Source organism: Pavona decussata, unplaced genomic scaffold (assembly GCF_977016875.1).
Source record: "Pavona decussata unplaced genomic scaffold, jaPavDecu1.1 SCAFFOLD_198, whole genome shotgun sequence".
NCBI lineage: Eukaryota > Metazoa > Cnidaria > Anthozoa > Scleractinia > Agariciidae > Pavona > Pavona decussata.
Genome location: NW_028145606.1, coordinates 616,991 through 641,042, shown reverse-complemented (window position 1 = coordinate 641,042; position 24,052 = coordinate 616,991). Strand labels below are relative to the sequence as shown.

At 40.4% G+C, this 24,052-nt stretch overlaps 1 protein-coding gene across 2 annotated transcripts in view; it reads left to right on the top strand.

Moving 5' to 3' along the window:
- The window catches only part of LOC146461441 (citron Rho-interacting kinase-like), a 45,717-nt gene extending 21,710 nt beyond the window's left edge, over nucleotides 1-24,007 (top strand). The window contains exons 9-46 of one of the 2 annotated variants that reach the window (XM_085086900.1): nucleotides 812-1,064; nucleotides 2,438-2,565; nucleotides 3,038-3,146; nucleotides 3,624-3,677; nucleotides 4,009-4,116; nucleotides 4,809-4,898; nucleotides 5,013-5,054; nucleotides 5,462-5,551; nucleotides 6,623-6,715; nucleotides 7,347-7,439; nucleotides 7,878-7,994; nucleotides 8,525-8,634; nucleotides 8,802-8,955; nucleotides 9,177-9,230; nucleotides 9,887-9,955; nucleotides 10,174-10,212; nucleotides 10,677-10,730; nucleotides 11,145-11,216; nucleotides 11,298-11,414; nucleotides 12,028-12,137; nucleotides 12,258-12,341; nucleotides 12,695-12,830; nucleotides 13,330-13,686; nucleotides 14,405-14,579; nucleotides 14,725-14,941; nucleotides 15,132-15,220; nucleotides 15,728-15,914; nucleotides 16,189-16,277; nucleotides 16,371-16,636; nucleotides 17,201-17,281; nucleotides 17,455-17,599; nucleotides 18,123-18,265; nucleotides 18,374-18,466; nucleotides 18,676-18,784; nucleotides 19,571-19,705; nucleotides 21,523-21,603; nucleotides 22,006-22,090; nucleotides 22,164-24,007. In XM_085086900.1, coding sequence (XP_084943026.1) covers nucleotides 812-1,064; nucleotides 2,438-2,565; nucleotides 3,038-3,146; nucleotides 3,624-3,677; nucleotides 4,009-4,116; nucleotides 4,809-4,898; nucleotides 5,013-5,054; nucleotides 5,462-5,551; nucleotides 6,623-6,715; nucleotides 7,347-7,439; nucleotides 7,878-7,994; nucleotides 8,525-8,634; nucleotides 8,802-8,955; nucleotides 9,177-9,230; nucleotides 9,887-9,955; nucleotides 10,174-10,212; nucleotides 10,677-10,730; nucleotides 11,145-11,216; nucleotides 11,298-11,414; nucleotides 12,028-12,137; nucleotides 12,258-12,341; nucleotides 12,695-12,830; nucleotides 13,330-13,686; nucleotides 14,405-14,579; nucleotides 14,725-14,941; nucleotides 15,132-15,220; nucleotides 15,728-15,914; nucleotides 16,189-16,277; nucleotides 16,371-16,636; nucleotides 17,201-17,281; nucleotides 17,455-17,599; nucleotides 18,123-18,265; nucleotides 18,374-18,466; nucleotides 18,676-18,784; nucleotides 19,571-19,705; nucleotides 21,523-21,603; nucleotides 22,006-22,090; nucleotides 22,164-22,515 — 4,780 coding nt within the window. In that variant the 3' untranslated portion in view covers nucleotides 22,516-24,007. The remainder of the gene's footprint in view (nucleotides 1-811; nucleotides 1,065-2,437; nucleotides 2,566-3,037; nucleotides 3,147-3,623; nucleotides 3,678-4,008; nucleotides 4,117-4,808; nucleotides 4,899-5,012; nucleotides 5,055-5,461; nucleotides 5,552-6,622; nucleotides 6,716-7,346; nucleotides 7,440-7,877; nucleotides 7,995-8,524; nucleotides 8,635-8,801; nucleotides 8,956-9,176; nucleotides 9,231-9,886; nucleotides 9,956-10,173; nucleotides 10,213-10,676; nucleotides 10,731-11,144; nucleotides 11,217-11,297; nucleotides 11,415-12,027; nucleotides 12,138-12,257; nucleotides 12,342-12,694; nucleotides 12,831-13,329; nucleotides 13,687-14,404; nucleotides 14,580-14,724; nucleotides 14,942-15,131; nucleotides 15,221-15,727; nucleotides 15,915-16,188; nucleotides 16,278-16,370; nucleotides 16,637-17,200; nucleotides 17,282-17,454; nucleotides 17,600-18,122; nucleotides 18,266-18,373; nucleotides 18,467-18,675; nucleotides 18,785-19,570; nucleotides 19,706-21,522; nucleotides 21,604-22,005; nucleotides 22,091-22,163) is intronic. The other variant, XM_085086902.1, reaches the window with a different exon arrangement.
- Nucleotides 24,008-24,052: the final 45 nt, after the last annotated feature.

The window sequence follows — 24,052 nt, the reverse complement described above, 5'->3', positions numbered from 1 at the left end:
AGAATTAGGCGCGACTGAATTAAATTCAACGTTTGAAACCACTGCCGGGTCAAATTGATTTAAGTTCGGCACGGCACTGAGTAGCACGACGTTTGGAACAGGCCTAAGCGAGGGTCAAGGGGTTCGAGTTATGGAGATACGACGGCCTTTAACTTTTTCCCGCGCTGTGGACATTCAGCATTGGTTCTGATTGGTTATTGGTTAATCAACTTGTAAACATAAAAATGACCGACGCAAAATATAGTCACAGTAAAAACTTAAAGAAGATTCGCTTTATCGAGTGAGTGATCGATATTTCAAGCGTTAGCCCTTCGTGACATTGATTCGCCTTGACGAAGGGTTAACGCTTGAAACTCTGTTGATAAAACCCAACACAAGGTTTGTTAGACTGCTACCATTTCCTTTCTTGTCAGCTGATCACGCGAGCTGACAACAACCAAGCTTGGCGCTCGAAGCTTTGTCTGCTCGCCTTCTTTTTTATCTAGGCCTCTCATTAGGTTCTGAAGTCTATTTTTGGTGGGATAACATCCGAGTAATGATGTCATGAACATTCCATTCATGCATTGACTAGTTGTCACAGCGTTCCTTGTTTTACGTTATTTTTTGCGCTGACGACATGTTTATAAGACTATAACAAGTTTATTCTGTGGTTGACGAGCATTGTTAGTTTATCCAGTCGTTCGTTTTAGCAAATGTTTACTTATTCATCGGGGAATTTTAAGGCGTTTGAAATAACTGAAATGGGTAAAATAAATGTACAAAATTTGATGCCGCATAACTTCGGATTACTAAAGTCTGATTTGTCTATCAGAGCCGGAAGTCTCCCAAACTCACCAGCAGGTTGTCCGCCAAGCCGTCTTGAGAGAAAGCTAACCATCAAATCAAAAGAGCTTAAGGATGCTTTGCAATCTTGTCACACGCTTAAAGATGAAAGCGCCAACATGAAAAAGAGCTTAAACGAATTGCAAACAGCTTTGGAAGAAAAAGAGAAGTCTTTGCGGAATGCTGAGTATGAAAGGGACTTGTTGGAAAAGGAGAAAGTCCTTTATGACACTCAAGTGAAGGTAGGAACTTTGAAGCACTCGTGAGAAGTTACAGTTACTTGATTATAAATACTTAAACTGAAAACCTTTCCAGCTGAAAGCTTGAGAAAAAATAGGTCGAATACTAAACAGAAAAATGCATCTTAAATCTAATATTTTACATCCTTATAATTTAAATATTTGGTTTAACAAGCATTTTTCGGTTTAGTTTAAATCTTATAACGTATATTTTCTTATTAATACTTATAAAGTAAGCGATGTAAACAATCTTTAGAGCGTCAAGTGTTAAAGGGACAATATCACGCTATTTTTAGTAACACATCGAAAATCGTAAAGACGCTATTCAGTTGATAGCAGCCAAGATATAATGACAAAATTCCATTTAAAGACTATCAGAATGCAAAGAAACTATCCAATGATATTTTCGCCGGCAGATGACCAAGATAGAGAGGGGTTCAAATTTGAAAACGTGTGGCGGACGTTTTCAAATTTCGCTGTTGTAACGCACTAAAAATCGCCGGTTGTACTATATTTTGGTTCAACCTTTCGTCTTAGAATCACTATTAATATTTCTTTTAACAAGTGACTGAGAAATTAATTAACACAGTGTTCAAAGTTTAAATTTAGGGAATTTTGGCCAAAAATCATGATATCTCCAATTGTTCTCCCATGATACTGCCCCTTTAAGGTCAGGTCGTGTTGCATTTATTAAATGAAGCTCAACACGAATTGACCTTGATAGTTTTGAACTTAACAATGACATCCCGAAGATGTCGAAACGTTTGTTTATATCGCTTGTTTTTGTATTAAAATCAGAGTTGCCACGGTCAGTGAAAATAGACTTTTCTTGCTGTAGAGAGGTATTGTTTTGCAGTCATCTTGTGTAGGAGTTGTCTAAGGACACAACGTGAAACCAGCGCCTTTTTATTGTTACGTTGGAAGTGTGACGGGAATCGTCGGTTGCCTAAGTGTGTTTTCCATTTGCCAGAATTATCCGGCCTGGCAGGCCAGTCTGTGAATCGAGTCAGTCATTTTGAAGGGATGATGCTGCAAAATCTTGAAAAATAATCACTCCGAATTTGGTACGAGCTATTTTGTAGACATTTGAAGGACTAGGATAAAACTTATCCTTCAAATTGGTACATTCCGTTTACGAACTGAACTGGCCGGTCTAGTCTAGTTCTCACAAATGGAAAGCGACCTAAATTTCAAAACATTCACACGTGTTCTGTCACAGTTACGTGGTTACTAAAATTAGCACTTGAAGATGATGATCATTTAAATCTCGGCGTCTTACATTCGGCGCATTATTTGATTCCATGCCACGTTTCGCGAATTCTTGTTTCTTATGAATGAATCGCATTTGCCACAAGCCAATCTCTTTACGCTTACAGGATTTACAGAGAAGGCTGGACCTCGAACGAGCGGAGAGAAACAAGACCGACTCTGCCACGCTTAAGCTGCTGTCCGAACTAAGAGAAGATAGCCAGAAGGCTAATGAACTGAGAGACCAGGAAAGCAGGTTAGCTTATCCAGAGACGAGAAATGAAATGTGTGGGAGCTCTTGGTCTTGATCAGAAGCGATAATTCGAATTTTCTTCAACTCTCATCGAATCTCATACTAACTTTATTTTATCCTAGCGTTCGGATGTGGTTTCACTAACTATGTGAATCAGTGTACATCATATCTCTGATGTGTATGTAGGATTCCGCCACGGAAAAGCATTCGATCCATTATGGGCATAAGAAAAAACAAAATTTGTCCTCTACCAAACCAAAGAGAGGCTTTTTCTGTTGAGTGGCGAATTATGTTGAATTTGCAAGACGTTACTTATTAGCTTCCTTTAATTGCCAAGGGTACTAGCGATGAAAGCTTATAATTATTAAAGAGAGATCCTGATGGATTTTACCGTGTTTAAATAGAGAACTATTTTTCTATTCTATTCTATTTTGTAATGGATGGCCAGACTTTCTTTTTAACTTTTTCTACACAGAGAAAATCTTGAGGATTTACAACAGATTGTGGCTCAGCTGGAAAATGACCGGTTTATCGCCAGCAGGAGGGCGCAGAGACTGGAAGAGGAGCTGAAGTCACAGGAAAAGGTAGGCAAATAAACTGAAAACATTCTTTCATAACAACCAAGAATGAAAAACCCACTGATAACGATCCTTTCCTATTGTACCAGTTAGTTTTATAAGGACACTGAAAAAGGCTTCCTCACACTTTCCTCTTCTAACTTCTCTGTAATTTAGTAAATATAACTTAATCATTTTTAGTAAATATAATTCAATCATTTTTTTTTTCAAGATCGTGAAACCGGTTTAACCATCAAACATTATTCGTTACGCAAAAAAAGAAAAGCATGATAAATTGTTTGAAAATTGATCAGACGTTTTCAGCCGCCTCTTTGCGTGACCGTAGGCGCGACGTTGTTGTTTTGAAAAGGTATTATCCGCGGCGGGGAAAACGAGAATTCACGCGATAGATGCAAGCTTGAATTGCGAAATCAGCGTGAAACCTGCCGTACTGTTCAATCGCTTATTGATACACATTTATTATAACACTGGTTTGTCTTTCAGCTTCTTGAAGTCAGCAAGAATCGCATAAATGACCATCAAGCCAGAATGACAAAGGTAAATTAATCTACATGTGATAACAGAGAGCTTTAGAATCGCGTTTACGGCAAGCGGCAAACGTGAGATTTACGTCTATGTTTTCTTGAAAACAAAATACACAGACGAGAATAGTGCAAAATAATTCTGACCTTTGATGCTAACGCAAAACTACTAGAGCTATTTTACTGAGGAACTGAAAAAAGCGAGCGGCAAATGTGGGTTAAACATGGTCACGTGGCTTTTTCTGCCGTTTGCGTAAACGTAATTCTACGTAATATGTCATAAAGTTGTCCTTAATTTAATGTAAGGATGACGTTTAAATTCTTCCTATTTGTTTCCTTGTTGCTAGATGAACGAAGAAGCGAAAAGAAGCATGATTGAATGGCAAGATAAACTGGACAAAGTCACCAAGGACAGTGAAGAAAGCATATCGGAACTGCAACACAAGCTGGCTAAAGTAAGCCATGTAAAATACCGCATATCATGGTTTATGGATTATAATAGTCCGAAGCTCTTTATCTTCAACTTAGGGCCCAGTTGTCTCGGACACTCAAACAAAGCAGAAAATCGCTCGAAAAAGTGGAGGTTCGAGTTATAAAGGAAACGAGTTTCCATTGGAGAAAGCAAGGGGTTCATGGGCACACTGCGAGAAAAATTTAACAACAGCAACAACAAAGAAACTTTTCCGGAAAAATAATGAATATAATAACACTAACCTGAGGCTAGCTGGGGGGAGGGGAGGGGGGTTAAATTGTCATGTTTCGGTTTCATAGATAAGCGTTATATACTAACCAAACAAATCACAGGCGTCCATGAAGCCTATGTTTGTGAAAAAGAAGGAAAAATATAACAAAATTTAACGAAAGAGATAATAAAATAAATGGTGCAATCAATATGGTCACCTCATCTTTCAACAAATTCGTCAGCAACTTCAAGAATTTTAACGGTAAAATACGTGAAACTTGAATTGCCGCTACTGTGTACTACTAACCCTATCAAATCACGGCCATATGTAAGTGAAATCGCAGCCGGCGGGCGAATCATGTTTAAAAAATCCTGTTCTTGGCATCACAGTGAAATCGTCTGTAAGGAAAAACATTGTCTGGTTGTACTGAATTTATGGTGCATATATTGTTTGTTGTTCAACAGTCGTTACAGTCGAACCAAGAGGCAACAGAGTTGTTGGAAAATGTGCGGAAGAACAAAGAAGAACTACAGACACAACTGGAAAAGCTACAGGTTTAGTAGATGAGAATGCATTACTGTTTTCTGTGTTCATGCGATCGCGGGGATTTTGAACATTTTGAGAGAATGTGTATTAGCACTGACTGAGAATTCCATTTGTCTTTGTAGAAGTCGGTTAAACTAGGAGGAGTGACTGAAGGAGGTGAAAAGGTAAGCTTTGTTTGACCTTAGTTTCTTTTGCAGAATTTTTTGTGTCCGTCACTAATACGAATGTCATAACTCAGAGTTCCAAATAACTTTCAAAATCAGAGAGTCAATGAAGAATTTTGAGGGGTCGATAGCTCTGGTTCTCTCTAAATTTCCTTAAGTTTGCCATTCATTTTGTCGGGTCAGGAAGCTAGGCTTCTCGGGTTTTTGACCTGAGACCCCTCCCTTATCTGGAACACTGATAACTCGAATCCAGAAAAATGTGAGGTGAATGGTAACAAGTTTGTCAACTACCGGGTGGAAATGGAGAAATACTTCGTCTCATAGTTTCTCATGTTTTCAGCAACTGAAATGGTGCTAACATATCGCAGTAGTGCTGGAGTATTCTTGTTTATTTTGTTCGCCCTCAGCCATTTACGCCCACAAGAAGATCAGACAGTATAGTGATAGGACTTAGGAACAAGGAAGAGATAGCTCAAGAGTTATTTAGTCGGATAATGGTAATTAAAATAAGGTATTAGTACTTTAGAGCGGATTTCAATTGAGTGGTAAAAGTAATTTAACGCTTGCTTTGGTTTTGCTGTTACGACGTTCCGTGATTCGCAAAACTCGCGCCATTTTCTCAACCAATGAAAAGCCTTGAGCCAAACCAAAACCAATCGTGCCTTGCTCGCACGCGTGGCGCCGGTTACATTTATTGCTTTGAGTTCTGATTGGTTCGTTGCACTGTTTAATCTGTGGCGATTGGTCAGAGCAATTACTTTGGTTTTGGTTTTTCGACATTCAAATGAAAACCGCTCTACAGCACTAATTAGTTGTTATGTAGCGAGTTAGCAAGTAGCCCAGAGCAGATGTGAGTCAGTTAGATGAGCAATAGACTCTCGATACTTGGTATAGTCAGGGTCGGCCAGGTGGGTAGTGATATACCAGTATACCCGAAAAAAATTCGCCAAAATACCCCAAAATAACCAAAATTCATCCAAATATACCCAGACTTAATCGAGGGTATACTTTATACCTGAAATTCAAAGGAAGTGATATACCGAATACCCGTTTTTAAGCTGCAATATACTGTATACCCGATTAAAAAAGCCCCTGGATACCGTATACCCAAAAACCCTGGCCGACCCTGTATAGTGACTACTGATAGTAAGATTAGCAAATAAAACATGCAAAAGTACTGTTTAGGAGGTCTCTATTAAAAATAACTTGGTGGTAATAGACAAAGTTAATTCAGTTAATTCTCTGTTTAATCTTTATAGATATCATTAGCTTTCTCGTAAATTGTGTTCATTAAGATTTGGGTTTGTTATCGCATTTTCAGAGAAAAGAAGAGCTCAACTCCAAATGTATTTTTTCTCAAATTTAAATTTTTTCTCAAATTCAAATTTATTTTGATTTGTAATTACACATGTATTGATACATGAATGATTAGATTTCCTAGATATTTTAGATTTTTAAATTTTTAGATTTAGATTGTTAGCTAATTAAATCTAGTACGTGATAATCAAGTATGCAGCCGCTTGGTTTACAGAGATATGAACTTTTTCTTCGTTACTGTCTTCTCTTAGTCGTGCAAGCAGGCACACGAAGAAGATAACAGTCTTCGCGAGCGTTACAGAGAAAAATCGACGGAAGCCAGGAAACTGCAGAGTAGAATCATGGTAAGCTTATCTGTAAAATGCGTCAATTTTCCCGATTTTATAGACGCCCCTGCGCTGCTAAGGCCAGTCTAATTTCTTGGTAGTTTATCGCGCACATAATTAACAATTAAATTATGAGCTCGAAATTTCAATCGCGTGAGGGTGAAGCCCAAATCAACTATCACGCATAGAAATCGAGAGCTAATAATCTAATTGTTTTAGTATAACTCTACTAGTCGTTCAAAACTTAACAACAAATCCTCTTCAAAGACACTTCGAAAACGCAACAAGGCGGCTGCCAGTTTGTTGACAACCGCACACTGTTTAGTTAGGCTACTCACTCTACTCACTATCTACAACAGAATAGATAGTGAGAAGCGTAGCCAATAAGAGAACAGCATTCGTGATAGAACGCTAGCAGATTTATACTCTAAAAGTGCCGGATTAGAAAAGACTTGTGGACGGCTTGCCTAACTAGAAAGTTTAGCGCGGTCCAAGTTTTAACCTTCGCGCAAGCCGCTTATGCATTGTCTTTTACTCTAATCATTTGCGCGCGTAAAGCCAGTAAAATTTACACTACATTTCAATGCACCGCTCTTGAAATAACACAAACTTATGTTGTTGTCAACTGGTAATTACTTCCGCCTTTTAGGATCTTGAAGATCAATTGTTTCAAGCTCAGAGGACGCAAAAGAAGCTCGAAAAGGACGCAATAAACAGAAAAGCTCAGGAAGAGAAACTGCAGGTGAAAAACCTGTAGATCATTTCTCCCGTGTATGCAATAGTTACCACTCTTGCAGGAGTTGTGTCACCTATTTAAAGTGTTACTAACTAGTTTGCTGTAACTAAAAATACGGATACGACTACGGATGGCGAGATAGAAATGGATTAGTTTATCAAGTTCTTCCCTTTTTTTCATGGGAAAAAATCAACTGATTATCGTTTGTTCTGTTCTTCGTCATCTTGTTCTTGGAGCATTTCGTCATTTAAGCACAGTTTTGACTCAAGTCATAAAACTCTACATGTCTTAGTCCCTTTTGGGAAGAAAGGACGGCCTAGTCTTGTGATGTAACATGTCTCGCTTGAGATCAGGTGGTTAGTTTTTATGGCGCATTTCTGTCACCTTCTATTTGCTTGTGCATATTTTTTGTTCTTGTTTTTCTGAATTCATTGTTGGTACCAGGAAGCAGAGAGAGAGATGGACACGCTCTCACGCTACAAGAAACAGCTGCAAAACACAAACAACAGGCTGGAGAGCGAGCTGGATGAAACTAAAAAACTGTTGGCATCTAGAGAGCAGGTGAGTGAGGAGGCAAACAGCTTGAGGACATGTACATCAAACGTAAAATCCTCAGCAATCAGCAATTCTCGTCCATACTAACCAAATGCCAGGGCTTTTCTGGGGATGTAAAATTGGCCAATCGTGGCACATATTATGTCTTCTACTAAAACACAATGGAAGTACGTTATAATTCCGCCATGCTGGTCAAGACGATTATATAGAAGAAAAGATTCTCGCATACAGTTATCTACACAACCAGGCTATTGCGAAAAAAAACTGAGAAAGTTCAGGTTTGAACGGGATTTGAAACCATGACCTCTGCGATGCCGGTGCATCAAATCCCGTTCAAGCCTGATTTTTTTTTCAGGTTTTTTCGCAACAGACTGGTTGCGTAAATAACTGCGAGAATCTTCCTTCTATAAAATCTTTCATCCGCAGTGCATATACATGGTCAGTACCACTTTGAACATTGTTCCAACAACAACAAAAGTGTTTATTAAGAAGATTTACTGCGAACTGAATTGTCCATTTTTGTTTGCATTCTATAGAAAATCGATTCGTTAAGTGGAAGATGCCGAACACTTGAGGAAATGCTAAAGGAAAACGTTGACGTTAGCAGAAGAAGCTCAGACGGCGACAGCGATACTTCCAGCAAATCGTAAGTTTCATGTATTTTCAGCGGTTTGAACTGAGTATAATTTGTTTTTTTTGTTTTTTGTTTTTTTCTTTTGCGTTTGGGTTGGTCCTGAAACCGGCATGAAACAGATCGCACGCTGACGTGATACAATATAAAATAGGAAAAAGTTTCCAATCGATTTCTTTTAGAGCTGTCAATGAAGCAGAACTGGAGCGATTATGCGAAGAGAAACAAATAATGACGCGAAAAATAGCTGGGCTGGAGAGCGACCTGAACATACAGCAACAGAAAAATGCGTCTTTAGAAAAACAACTCGGAGAAGCTGAAAGTAACATAAAACAGGTAAGAGGAAGGTTTCATTTCATGTGAACTTCTGTCGAATAGCGTTTTAGTAGACGCCAAGTAACGAGAACAAGGTTCACTGACTAATTCACTTGAACTTGTAAGAATTCTTTATACTTTCTGTTTATTTTGGTTATGTCTGCAACGGTAACGATGCGATGCAGCGAGTTAGTGATTCGAAGGCTGCAACTAAGAGTCTGTATGCGTTTTTGAATCAATAGCTTTCGAAAGACATGGAGAGAAAGGTCGAAGACCTCAAGACACAGCTAACTGAGGTACGTCACCACTAATGGTCAACGGCTTACTGAGATGTCCTTATAAAGTTGCATGCGCACACGAGGAATGCTTGAACACACTCTTTTGGTCCAGCGATGAGCAAAAAAGCGCGCGAGTTGAAAAAATATTTTCTTGTTAACTATCGTGTTTCATAAAGAAACGTTTTCTCCCATCTTTGAGAGAAATAGCAGATTGGTAGAAGTCTAGCCAGTTCTGTCTTCTGTAAACGATTTGAAACAGCATTGCACCGATACAGAAAAAAAGATATGACACTCTATTTAGGGGAGCAGGGATGGCGCAGTGGTGAGAGCACTCGCCTACCTCCAATATGACCCAGATTCGATTCCCTGACTCGGCGTCATATGTGGGTTGAGTTTGTTGTTGGTTTTCGTTCTTGCTTCGAGGGTTTTTCTCCGGTTTTCCTCCCTCCACTAAAACCAACATCTTTAAATTCCAATTCGACCTGGAACGCACGAACACCTTTGAACGAGTTCCTAGAGCTCTTTGGTGTTCCATGGGTGAATAAATTACATTTTTTGCACATTTTTTCCATTTGGAGCTTATTAAATCATTTTAACCTTTTGTCTCCTTTGTGAAACACTGTATGGTGTAAATTAATCGTGGCAAATGCCGCACCGGTATTGTGTCCCTGTAGGTTACCAACGAGTGTTCGGCTCTGAAGACAACTAAGAAGGCACTTGAGGAAACTATCCTCAAACTCGAGGTAATAAACTGACTTGCCGAAATAAGTTCTCTATAATTTCTTATTTAGTAGTTATTTAGTATTTTGTTTTTCTTTTTGCTCGTTCGCTTTCCGTTCTCTTTTCATTTCATCCACAGGCTTTTTCGCTCGTCTTTTTTTCTCTTAGTTTAAGCTCAAAAGCGGTCGACCCCGCAGGCCAATTTGTATTAATTAAAACTGTTTTGCGTCCTTTTTTGTAGAATGACATTGACACAAGAGAATTTGAGTTGGAACTGAAGGTAAGTTCATTTTCCCTGTAACCTTTTTTTTTTCAGTCTCTTTAACACTAAGAGTTACTTTCTTCAGTAGACCAGCATCTTTCAAAAGTTCTATTTTCACAGGACCCTGATAACCTGCAGCTGCATTGTTTTTTAGGGCTGGGGGCATTGTTCTGTTGTTCGTTCTTTAGTCCTCTCGACCGACCATGTAAGACGTTGCAAGGTCGCCCAAGATTAGCTCAAACTAAAATAATGCAACGTTAAAATTGATTTTCCTTACCTTCGCGCCAAACCATGGTATACGTAATTTGATATCATGCTCTCTCTTTACAGCCAAACCGTCGTTTTCTCCGCCTTTTGACAATTCTCTCATCACTATCATATACTGCGTTCTTTGTTTAAATTAAGGTTAGGCGATCAAACTGGTGTGTGACACCTGGATCAGACAGTCCGTTTGTTTATCTATATTTTTGTACCGATTCTAGGCTTCGGTCAGGCAAGACAAAATAACCAGAGCAATGCAGGAGAATCGCTCAGAGGTAAGGCTTGTTACTCTTCCTGTGAGGTACGTTCACGGTTTTGTAACGTGTGGAAAATCATTGCATTTTGTATCAGGTCTCTGATACCTTGCGCACACCACTCTAACAAGTTCGCCGACGGATAATTTCCACTGATGAGCTCAACACTCCTGTTGGCCGCTTTTGATTTCGCTCAAGAGGACCGTTTATTGCCCTGCGAGAGCATGACGCCGGAAAAGGGTTTCTACCAGTAAGCTCTGTTTCACTGGACCCAGATAACCTGCAGCTTCGTTGTTTTTTGTGTCTTGGCGCATTGTTTTGTTGTTTGTTCTTTTGTTCTTTATGAGACATTACAAACAGTGTAGGTCGCCCTGCGTCTGCTCTTGCAGGCTAGACCATTTATTAACAGTACCGTGTTTTGTATTCTTTGGTAAGGTCGTTCAAGAAATACATGTACAGCTCAGTGAAATGTCCGACCGTTGCAACGAATTGGTTTCACAAAACAAGGTAAACACATCTCTTATCTGGAAAGTTACCTCCTAAATACGCATTGTTTCCACTTTGCTAATGTCCTCCCATCTCACCCAGGACCTGGAAAATAAGGTGGAAGAACTCACTGAAGAGATTTGCGATCTGAAGATGGCGAATGAGAAATTGGAAGATGGATTGAAAGAGAAAAAAAGAGCCGCGGAAGGCATGGAACTTGTAAGTAGAAAATGTGCAGCAATAAGACAACATAACGAGAAACACATGTAGCTACGGTTAAATTAATAGGTGATTTTGTAGGGCTACGAATGAGAACTACAGAAGCCCTTTAGGAAAACGCAATAGCAGTAAATAGCGTTGGCAATGATCGAAGTGGATAGCAGTATGGACAAAGGTGCTCAGATTCCTTTATAATGCGGTAAACTCTTCTTGCAATATGGCATCCTGTTCAAGCCTGAATTTTTTCAGGCTTTCTTTTCGCAGCCGCTTAAATTGCGTACATAATAGTCAAATATATGAATTTCATATATTTCACTTCCAATATGGCCTCTCTTACAAATTATAGAGAAAACGTGGTGTTATGATGTGAACGTGTTATTTGATAATGCAGTGGGGGGGGGGGGGGGGGGATCTACAGAAACGCCACCGGCTCCACCCCCACGCTTCCTTTCTATCCTTTACATTCTGAAACATATTTACCTCCCCCCCCCCCCTCCCCTCCCCTCCACCTAGCACTAACCTTACACTTACTTCTGGGTTCACAATCAGTGGCATTCAGCACTGGGTTTTGTTCTCATCTGTTACACCGCTGTGATCATTTTTGTGTTTACAGACCAACACGATGTTGAAATCTACCTGCACTATGCTGGAGAACCAAGTAGAAGAGCTGGAGATTATCAATGAAGACTACGAGGAAAAACAACTGCAGTGGAATATAGCAAGGTAATGCACTACTCTGCGGGAAAGCGAGTGTAATTGCCTGTCGCATTACCTGCTTTGAGGTGGCATTTTTATTACTAATAGTAGGGTAGAGATAAACTTATTTTTTTTTCAATGTTCTAGGAAAGAGTTGGAGCAGAATAGAGAGAAAAGTGATTGCGCACTTCTCGAAACCCAGCGTTGTTTGGAACAGGAGAAAACGGCGCGGTAGGTTAAAATTCTTCTAACTTTTTGAACTGTCTAGAGACTCAGAGGCTGAACTCATCAGCTGAAAATCAGTGGGAATGCTTACTGGTTACTTACCTGTAGGGTTGGTAGGGTGTGGGAGAACGGGCAGTTTCGAAGATAACAGGGGCAGGTACAATTTGCGAAATGATTGTCACAAACGTAAGCGTTGTAAAAAGGCCACCATGTGGGAGACTGTTGGCCAGCACTGTCTCGAGCGAGTCTAAGTTAGTTTAAATTACATTTAGGCGCATTTATGACCGCTCTCTCTTTGCAGTTGACAAGAGCCACTGGCTAGTATCTTGAAAAAGACTGGTTTAAAATTTTATTTATAGCTCAAATGCTGAACAGAAAGTTGACAAGTTACAAGAAGCATTGAAAGAGGTGCAAACGACGCATATTAAGGAAGTTGATGAAATGAACGCACAGCTGGAAAGGCAAAGACAGCGGACTGAAGAATTGACAGAGGCGGTAAGCTATCAGCTATTTTTGAACACTTTTACGAGTACATTTTGTCAATGCCACTGTCATCACTGATCACTAATTGCATACAGGCAAGTCATGGTAAACGTTCTCCGATCGCTTTGTTTTTTTGTTTTTGTTTAACTGATTTAATTTTCACCTAAGTTGTGACGCTCGATAAAATTTCTTGGAAATCTGGCTATCTTTGTTTTATTCTTGCTGTTTTAGTTCAGTCACTTCATTTTTAGTTTTTGAGGATTCAGATTACTTGTTGTTGCAACTACAAGTCGCGTTCAAAAGCAATCCACGACGAGGGCGTAATTCCTTCAAATGTTACCAGATTTGACCTAAACACTATTCTCGCTCACTAAAAGAAAGTCGGGGAAAAGGTACAAAAAATAAAAGAAGACAATGTCGAGTACAGTTTCAAGAAACTCGAAAGGGAAGAATTTAGTACAAATTATCGAGGAAAGTAAATGTATTTGAAGAATTTGCTTGATCTCTGCAGCTTAGCGAAGCTGAGACGAAATCCGGCATGGCGAAGCTCGAAATCAAAGCCTTGGAACGGAAACTCCAGCTTGGAATCGAGGAAAACAACAAGCTTCAGATCGAGATCGAGCGACTGAACAATCACGTTTCCAAGCTAAAAGCCAGTAACTTTGAGTTAAACCAGAGCATTGAAGCAGCCATGGAGAAATGCGATGAATTGACGTGTGAACGCGCTGCATTAGCCGAGCAGCTGGACTTGATGGAGGCATCACACGCAGAGGAGAGGCTGAAACTGGAGGCGACCAACTCACAACAGACCAAACTGATTGATTTCCTGCAGTGTAAGGCTGAAGGACAGGCACCTAAAAAGAAAAAGGTATACAGCCAAATATACAGGGCCTGGCTCATTTGTTTGCTTATTGTGCAGACACAAATGAGAGTAGAATAAAGGGGAAGTATCCCGCGAATTTGATGTCATTTCTAAACCCAAAAATGTTTGTCTGCCAACAGAAACAAAAAATAATAATAATTTGTCTAGTTTGGTTATAAATTATCACCCCAGTTCAATAAAACTGTCGATTAGTGCCTCTGGCCTGCGACAGAGTAGGTCGGAATGGATTGAAACTTTAAAATTGTTTGGCTAATGTTTTTCAAGTTCTCGCAGATCACGAGTTGTTCCTTTTTTAACAAAAGAGACCAAAAACCCCATGACACTTCCCTTTTAAAACAGAACAAAATATAAAGGAAGAGAATGAAATAGAAAACAACGGAACACTAGTGTTAACAGTAACGTTTGGCAAACTAGACTGTTTTATTAGGTTTCCATTGGTGTATCTCTGACTTTTGACTTTCAAAGTGTTACTAAAATAGCTGACACAGTGCCTTAATTGCCCACAACTATAATTACAAACATCATCGACTTCACAAATTGTTCGGAATTTTCTTGGTTAAACTGAAGATTTACATTTTAGATCACTGCCTTCAAAATTAAGTAATAACTAGTAGTCAGTCACGTACGTTTAGAAGCATAGAAGCATTGGAGGAAATGCTTTTAACGTTACTTTTGATTTTTTGTTTGTTTGTTTGTTTGGTAGCTGATCGGCGGTGGTGGCAAGTCGTGGCGCAAGAAACCAGAAAATAGCATCAATGTTGTACCACAGCAGTGGAGAGACTTGCAGCAGGCGCTTGAGAAGGAAAGAGCGTCTAGTATGAAACTACAAACTGAAGTGAACAGGATGCGACAAGAAACACAAGCTGCGAAAATGGAAGGTATTCACATCTTAATTTCAAACTGTCAGTAAAGTTTCCTAAGTGCGAATTCTTTTGTCATATACTTTTTTTTATTAGTCGACTTAAATTTAGTAAACGCGCTACATGTTTTTCGCAAACGTCATCTTCTTGTCTTGTTTTGCAGCTGCGCACTGGAAAGCGCAACATCAGAATGCCGGTAGTGCCACTCCCAAACCGGCCCAGTCTTACGCGGTACTGTCAGCAATTCAACAGTCTCCTAGCAACCAGCCGAGTCCGCTGAGCACCCAGAATCAGTCCAAGAACACTAAGAATACTCCTCTGCCTGAGCGCGGCACATCACACAGGCCTAAAGAAAGAATGCACCATAATATACCCCACAGGTAACCCACACTGTACTACAAGCATCTTGACACGGCGAACCCAAAAAGGGCAAATTCTGGCTTGTTTTTAGCGCACCTGTTCACACAATAAAATTGTCGAGCATATATGCTAGTTCCAAACTTCGCGAACATTTTGCCTTTTGAACGAGTTTCTTCGCCAAACTGAGAAGTCTCTTTTTTAACTTTCTAGATTTGTGAATGCCTTGAACATGCGAGCAACCAAGTGCGCCGTTTGTCTGGACACACTGCATTTTGTGCGGCCCTCATCTCGTTGTGCTGGTAAGAATTTTCTTTCTTTTAAGATTGATTATCATTTTTGACTTAATTTGAAAGTGTTACCGTCAGATATGAAAGGAACCTGCGTTATCTGAAATGCCTGGTGTTTCTAAACAAACTAGATGATTTGAAAATTGATCCGCAAAACTTCGAGGCTTTATATTACCGTCAAATGATCATAGCTACAATCGTCGTCAAAAATCTTGAGAAGACTGCTAAGTTTTACCTTGCCTTCAGTTTCCTCGCCTACCCTTGCGTCATTGTTGAGTTTTATCTGTGAATCTTTACCTACCATTCTTCGTGGGGAATACAACATTGAACAGGGGGGTGGGGGAAATTACAACCAAAGGCGCCATCAAACGTAAGTACACCTGTAATAAAAATTGCTATGACGGGCTTGTTTTTCTAGTCTTCCCAACAGAAATTGGCGAGGATTGTAGTCTACTGTGTATTTATTCATTATTCGGGAATTGTGGTGTTCTAATCGTACTCTTTGATTTGCTTTCGTAGAGTGCGGCCTTGTATGTCATGTAAAGTGTGCACCAAATCTCCCGCATACCTGTGGTCTACCGAGCCAGTTGGTGGAGCACTTTACTGAGACTCTTCAGGAACAGAAGAATGATGAAAACAACAAACCAAATTCACAAAGCACAACTAAACTGGGAGGCAGGAGAGAAGGCTGGCTTAGAGTCCCACGGTATGAGTTAACTATTTTCTTTTCAGTGATCTTGGGAATTCAACTTCTCTGTAATCTAGCTAATTGTTGTAACTATGTAAAGTCGTTTCACTTTTGAACTTTGACTCGATTACCTCCCGCTTTTCGGGAAATGGGGCCGCGCTCACCCCTCACCCCGAAAACAGGACTCGAGGGAGCGGCGGAAATCGAGCCTATTTTAACTTAGAGACGGCAAGAAAAGTCTTGTCCAGCTTACCTTATCTGACACAATTGTTTTATTTTGTTCTCTTTGCAGCTGTGGTTCAGTGAAACACGGATGGGAAAAAAAGTGGATTGTTCTCGATGATCAAATGTTACAATTGTTTGATAAAGAAAATATGGGAGGTAACGCGATATTCTCTCCGAATTCCTCAAAGCTTTTATCTCTTGCTTTTCTCAACAATTAAATTGTTATTTACCCCTTTTTTTTATTTTCAGAAAACTCTTGCCCATCGGAGGTGCTGCATCTGTGTGGTAAAGACGGTCACGTGACCGTTCATTCGGCGGTGATGTCATCAGAGTTGATGGGTACCGCTCCTTCTGACCTGCCGTATATACTGAGAGTGGAGTCACGACAGAGGTGCTGGCCTGTACAGAATCTGTACCTATTGGCTCCTTCATTCGCTGTCAAGCAGAAATGGGTCACGTCTCTTGAGTTTGTGCTGGATGAGATTAAGAAGAGAAATGACAGTGGTGACGATCAGGTACTGCAATCTTTTTTACAACGCTTTTCTTTGCATCAATATTCAGCCACTGGGCCATTTTGATTATCAAAGTGACGCTTGGTATTCACTTACAAATAAAACTTGTTTTATATGAATGGTTTTTACTAGGCGTCGGTTTGATGAAAAGGCTTAAGGTAACTCAAAAATTGGCTATTAAGTTGAGCTGTAATTTACTTCACAGAGCGGGTTTTTTTTTTTGTAAATTCACGTTTGCTTTGGTGTGCCTTTGCTGCGCTGCGTGATTAGTAAGCAAAACTCGCGCCACTTTCTCTACCAATGGGAATCCAAACCAAAACCAATCGTGTTTTGGCCGCACGCGTTTTCCTGCGCTTGGCGCCAGTTACATGTATTTGCTTCGAATCCTGATTGGTTCATTGCACTGTTTGGTTTTGGTTTTACCACAGTCAATTGAAAGACGCTCTGATTCTCGAAATTCTTACTTTTTTGCTTGAGCTCTTTGTGTGGCACATTCTTTATCATGCTTACTGAGGCCTTTGTGCAGTTAGGTCAAAGTTTCTTTTTGTCGCATATTTTGTTTTGTAGAAACTTATGGGTAATGTGTTGCTGCATTTGGAAGAAGACGATCGCCTTGACATCAACTGCACTCAGCTACTTAATAATGAGGTAAGGCGTCAAGGAGGCTGGCCTAAGGTAGATGTTATAGTGGTTTGATTGAAACACGACTTACATTCTACTTCTAGTTTACCGTGTTCAGGATAGATAAGCAAAATTTTCTTTCCCTTGGTTGTTTTCCTTATATGAGTTTTAATAATTTCTTCTTTATATTGTTCTTGCAGCTGGTTCTCCTGGGTGCGGAGGAAGGCCTATATTCGTTGTCTCTTGACAGCCCCGGAAAACAGCCCCCGCGCGTGCTGCCTGGCATTGAGAGAGCCTTCCAAATGGATGTCATCAGTGACTTGAACTTGATGGTCATGATTGCAGGTAATGTCACGCAAAACATATCGGTTTATTTTCACTGTAGGCCATCGAACGAAATAACGCAGTATAACGAACAACATCGTAGAGTCATCCACTGGCGGTAATACCGACCCAATTTCCACTGTTTTCCAACTGAAAGATACAGTACTCTAAGTTAATTATGCAGCACGAAACATTCACTTTTTTATACAGCTGGATTGGGTATAACGATAAACGGAAAAGACAAAAAGAGGGCAGGTGCGAACGGGACACGGGGGCCCATTCGAGGCACTACCCTGAACTTCGTCCGTAATGTTGTTATCCCAATCCAATTTTGAGTCTGAAAAGGACAGTGCATGAGCGTATTAGAGGCCCAATCTCATACTTTTCCAGTTGAGCATCCCCAGGGTATGCTAAGAGTCCTTATCTCCAGACCTTGAAGAGTTAGATAACGATCCTGGCTGCTGTTCCGAATCAGCTTTGATTAAGGTCAATGACTTGGCAAGTTACAAAACCGAAATCAAAGAAGTTTTTGTTTCTCTCGCAGGTAAAGAGCGTCAGTTATGCAGTGTGGAGCTCAAACAAATCATGAGCCGGGCGCGACAAACAAACTCCACTGTTCCTTTAAATGCACTGACATCACAAGTGATCGAGAAGATTACTAACTGCCATTTGTTCGCGGTCGGGGAGGTTTGTACTTTAGAGCATAGGTTTTTTTTTTTTTTTTTTTTTTTTGTTGTTGTTGTTGTTGTTTTACAGAAGCATAAATTAACGTAACTTTGGTTTCGCCCTTTTTAGTGCGAGGGTAATTACTACATTTGTGCTGCAACCCCTAACAGTATTCTGCTGCTCCGGTACAATTCTGGAATTGGCACGTTTTGCACCCGCAAGGTAAGAAGCTACTCAGTTTTCCCCTTTATTGGTCCGTAATTTTTGTTTGAAATTAGTTTGCATTACATAGTTGTTGTGTTGGGTCGCATGTCATCTCTCAATTTGTATGAGGCTATTTACCTCGTTTGAGGGTTTCCCCGACTTGCTACCCTACTCCACTGGTTGACTGTGTGAATTTGCACGCACTGCGTGCCTGTTTTTTCTTGCAGGAGATCGAGACTAGCGAGCCCTGTAACTGTATTCATTTCAGCAAGAGTCACGTGATCTATGGTACCGGCAAGTTCTACACCCTCGATATCAAGCAGCACACCGTGAAAGGTTGGCCTTTATAATGACTTGACTGATGGATTAAATCATTACAGCAAATCACGAATTGTCGGTTAACTGTCAATATTAAATTTGTTCTCGTTTTACGGTCGGCCTTTCCTTTAAATTTGTTAAGGGGGGATTACACCTAAACGCCATTTTTCTGCCACTTGACATGATTTTAATGGAAATATCTCGCTCACATTTCAAGCAATCCAAAAACCCTATTATCATCCCGTCAATCTGTGTTGTGGGGTATTTTGTGGGTTTTTGAGTGATTTTTGGGTATATTTGGGAGGAGCAGTTTTTCTAGAACGATTGGTAAAATTAAGAGAAATAAGAAATATTGAAGATTTAGTGAAGTTTTAAAATTAGAATTTGTAGTTAATAATTAATAGACGGATACCAAGTTAGTCCACTGGCAACCTGGGGTGCTCTTGCGTGGGTATCAACTGTCTGTTAGTGTTCCAAAAATCATTTTCTTTCCTCTATCCCTTCTTAAGACCTCTTCAAATTTCATTCAAATTTAGGTATAACGTCCCTTTAAGACGAAAGACTAATTCACTCTCTCTAACCAATCAGAGTAAGGTGTACTTTTTGATACAATCAGACTGGGTGCGCATTTTCCCCCGCTTGGCGTCGCCTCCATAATTCGTGATCTGATTGGTCTATAGCTTTATAGACATTTGTTGTGATTGGGCGGATGCCATTGCTTTTACGGCAGCCAGTGAATAAAAACCTCTGAAAGTAATTGTTCGACGATGTAACCAAACCTTTTTTTTTTTTTTACTTTTCTAGAATTTTTAGACGCAAAGGACCCCTCCCTGGCGTTTGCTGTGTATGGTGCGTCACAGCTGAACATCTTTCCCATCGCTGTGCTGGATCTCAGTACCGCCGGCTCAAACAAGGAAGAACTTCTTCTTTGTTTTAATGGTAAGCTCTCCCTTAGAGCAGTGATACAATGAGCTACTAGTTTTTACACTAAGCCTTCCAGCTACCGCTGTTACTCAAAGGAATCTCCTTAAATGGAGAGACTTGGGATCTGTTTTAAGTTTCCGTGCTCAGGAGCTGCTCGTCTTGGTTTGAGGTTAAGTAAATGACTAAAATACGAAATAGAAGAAAGATCCTCGCAGTTAGTACGCAACTTAAGCAGTCGCGAAAATATATGTTTCATATATTTACATTCATTTATTCATCCTTCACGGGTATATTACGAACTCACAATATGACCAGCTCCAAGTTGGCTTAGACTGCAAGCAGTCCCTTTCTGGTTACTCGAGATGGTGTGCTCATAGCGCAGCGAGACTGGAGCGAGGATAAATAAACGAGAAGAGATTGGGGGAGAGAAGGAAAAGAAAGGGACTGCGCTCTTAACTGTAACAAACGCGTTCGAATTTCCCGTCGCTCCAGCAACGGAAAATTCCGATTGGTCCATAAACAATAGCTGCTGTCAGACAAGTCTGATGTGTAATTAACTTCTTCACACGTTTGATGTCAACACTTCAGATCACTAGGAAAATGGCTTCGGTGAGAGAGAGTAGCAGCGATGTGTTCGTAAATTTAAGCGATCAACTCAGAGGCTTAGTTCTAAAAGAGGAACAGAAGCTAGCAGTAGAAGCGCTTTCTCGGAAAATATGTAATGGCCGTTCTTCCCACTGGTTTCGGGAAATCCATTATTTATCAAAGCTTCGACTTTGTCAACACGGCCTCGATTGTGGTTGTTGTTCCGTTTCGCAGTATTTTCCAAGATCAGTTGCAGTCAAAAGACTTTGGTTTAAAAGCAGTTGCCTTCAAGAAGATCCCACAATTATTAAAAGACATTTGTGCCAACAAGTACAATGTAATTTTCGCATCCGCGCGGAACAAGCACCGCAGGATGCTTTAAAATGATATAACAACAGCTTTCCAGTTGTTTTGAGCCGCGCTCTTAATTAATTACACTTCGGGCGTTTGTGTCGTCGATTTCTTTTACTCTGGGCCCTGAAGAAAAATTCGAATTTTGGCCTTTTCAAAGAAGCTCGGCGATTATTCCCCTTCGCTCCTAATGTCTGTAATGTTCTGGCCCGGTGTTCTGGTCATTGAATAACAATGCGGAGTTGTTATCTATTAGCTGTCATTTTTAATTGGATTTTTAATAGGTTTAACAAATTGTGGGCGGAGTTACCCTGAACGCGTCTGTTACAGCTAAGAGCGCAGTCCCTTTCTTTTCCTTTCCCCTTTTTTCCGCCTCTCCCCAAGCCCCCTTCCGCTCGTTCGCTCCAGTTTTTTTTTCGCGCTCGGCTATTTCGCGCGACCTCTCGACTATCCAGAAAGGGACTGCTTGCAGTCTAAGTTGGCTTGATAGCTCAGTTGGTAGAGCACTGCACCGGCATCGCAGAGGACCAACTCCACGTGTCCGTTAGCCTGCGTGACAGGCGCTAGAAAGGGGAAGGGAGAAGGGAAATCGGGCGCGCACGCGACGCGCGAGGAAAAGGGAAGAAGAAGCAAATAAAAGGAAGGGAATAAACAATAAGCTAGCTGCAGGCGCTTCCTCTTTCCTTTTCCTCGCGCGCCGCGCGCGCCTGATTTCCCATCTCCCTTCCCCTTTCTAGCGCCTGCCACGCAGGCTACATCTCCGTCTTAGCTTAGATATATGGATTCCTGTCTCAAGGGGAGTTAAGGGGATAAACAAGGGACCAATTACACACGACCGTCTTTCTGTACTGTATACGTGGAAATGACAAGGAAATTTACGGTGCTCTTTTTTTCAGAATTTGGAGTGTTTGTGAACGGTGCTGGATGCAACAGCAGGAAAAAGCCTTTGATGTGGAGCAGACTGCCGCTTGCTTTTGGTATGTCAAACAGAAATCTGTCTCTGAGTGTAGGAATGGTGATACGGGGCTTATTCTAGACTGTAGCATTGCGGAATTACCGCAAATACAAACATATTGGCGCATAAGAATTGCACAACGTAGCGCACAGATGTCACCAAGGAAGGCTACGGTCCAAGAACGAAGAAATTTGACAATTGAACATGAATTGGAACATGGTTTTTGAAATCTTTGTGCGGTAGACACTTCAAAGCGCTGCCCTACATATTCATTCTGCAATCAAGGCAACTTAATCTAAATATTAATTTTACCCTGGGCGAAGCTGAAAGGGACTACCACCTTTATGTCGTTCAATTCAACCCCTGTACAAGTATACTACTTTCAAGTTCTTTTTGGACATTGAATCGTTTTTTTTCCTTGCAGCCTACAGCGAACCATTCCTGTTCGTAACGCATTTTAACTCCATTGACGTCTGTGAAATTCCACCAAGTAACGCTGAAAATTCAAGGTAACAAAACTGTCCTCATCAGAACGGGGAAAATTACAACATTTTGCTCACTTTTTCGCATTTTCTCTTGCAGTCGTTATTCGCACAAATTTTTGGAAATCCAGAATCCGCGGGTCCTTGGCCCTGCGGTTTCTCCTGGTGCAGTCTACATCGCTTCCACGTTACAGGAGCAAGTAGAAATGATGTGTTTCCAAGGAACGTCCGCTCTCGCCAGTGTCTTCCAGCCCGAGGACGACGACGACAGCATGTCGATCATTTCCGAGCTATCCCGACTGTCAAGTCCGAGTCGCCGATCATCTTCCGTGTTGGTTCGTTCTCCTTCTTGGAGTCCCGGAAGTGCCAAAGTGAAGTCGCTGCGAGGCGGAAATGTTAAAAAGAGCAGTTCGTTTCGCACTGTCATGCCCCTGAGAGAAGAAAACAAGTAACAGATCACGTGACTCATCACGTGCAGCAAACATCAATGAATTAAAATAGGCCAGTGATTATAAGAATTGAAAGAAAACGCGGAGGTGTTTAAAATGTGGTGAACCAGACTTAGATCCCCACGTTTTCCAATTTTTCAGTTCGTAGTTTAAAAAAAAATCTGGTAAAATGATGAGTTATTTTTTTACATGAAATGCAACGAGCTTAATATTAGCTCGAGGCTACGGACTTCTCTCTTCTTCCTAACATATGATTTGGAGGTCTAGGCACTTTGTACATACGAATTGATCAAAAAATCCAAAGAAAGTAGCCTAGTTCATAGACAATTTCAAAAGTCTCATATAATCAAGGTGTACAGCTGGCCACTCTCCTAATTACGTGCAGAAATGATGACGTGTCAAGTGGTCACGTGAATGGTATCGTATGGTATCGAAACAACTAACACTGAGAAGCGATATTTTTCAAGAACTAAGTATCGATTATATCAAGTATTTTGTATCGATATCGTATCGACCCACCCTTGGTTCCAATGGGTGTAGAACATGCAGAGAAACAACACCGCTCTGATGCCTGCATGAAGCGATTTCTTATGATCGTCTATTAATTTGATAAGAGTGGAGAGCTGTACACGGGCTAAAAATCGAACTAAGAACTGGGCTTCATTTGTAATTCTTGACTAATGAAGACTGACATATACATCAATGAGAGCAACTGAATGAAATGTAAATAGAAATCCTTGAAACATTTGTTCCACTAGAAGCAGGGAAGTTATCCGTAAACTTCCATTGAATTAGTCGAGCTTCGTGAGAGTAGCAGCTTGTCTAACAACAAACGGGTCGAAGTGTTTGTTATTGTTGTTTTTGAGAAATGATCTCTTTCTTTCATCTGGTTTGCGTAATAACGGCACACGAGACAAAAGATCGAGGTTCAGTTGGTTCAGTAGATCGTCACCCAAGTTAAAATGTTCCAAGATCTTAATGCTGCATTCACACCAAGGCTTAAACACGTTTAAAACCTGTTTAGTTAAACACAGTTTAAAATTGTTTCCTTCATAAAAGCTGCTTTCGTATTTTTGGTGACTACAGATTTAGCACAAATGAAAGCATTAAGTTAAAGTTTACTTGAATCCTATGTCAAAGGCAATGGTTGAGCTTTCTGTTACCAATTTTCATTTTGTTAAACCTGGTTTAATTAAACATGTTTTGTTGGTGTGAATGGGGCTTAAAGAGGGGAGGGCAAAGAGTAGAATCAAGGTTACATCGGTTAAAATGAAAACGTAGCGCGTGAAACAACTCCGACGATGAAAGAACGAGATCATTCTTCATCTGACATTCTCACGCTTGCTTTGCAAGTTTCATAACAGTATTTAATCAGCATCTAAATACTGTATGTACATGACAGTTCGATCAAGGGACTATTAAACAGGAGTCTTGTGTAGAGTAATGTACTGTAGTTTTATTAATGACTCCTTTTGAAATAATACAGAAAATAAAACGACACTTGAAGCATTATTTTGTTCTTACTTGAACAAATGAACGT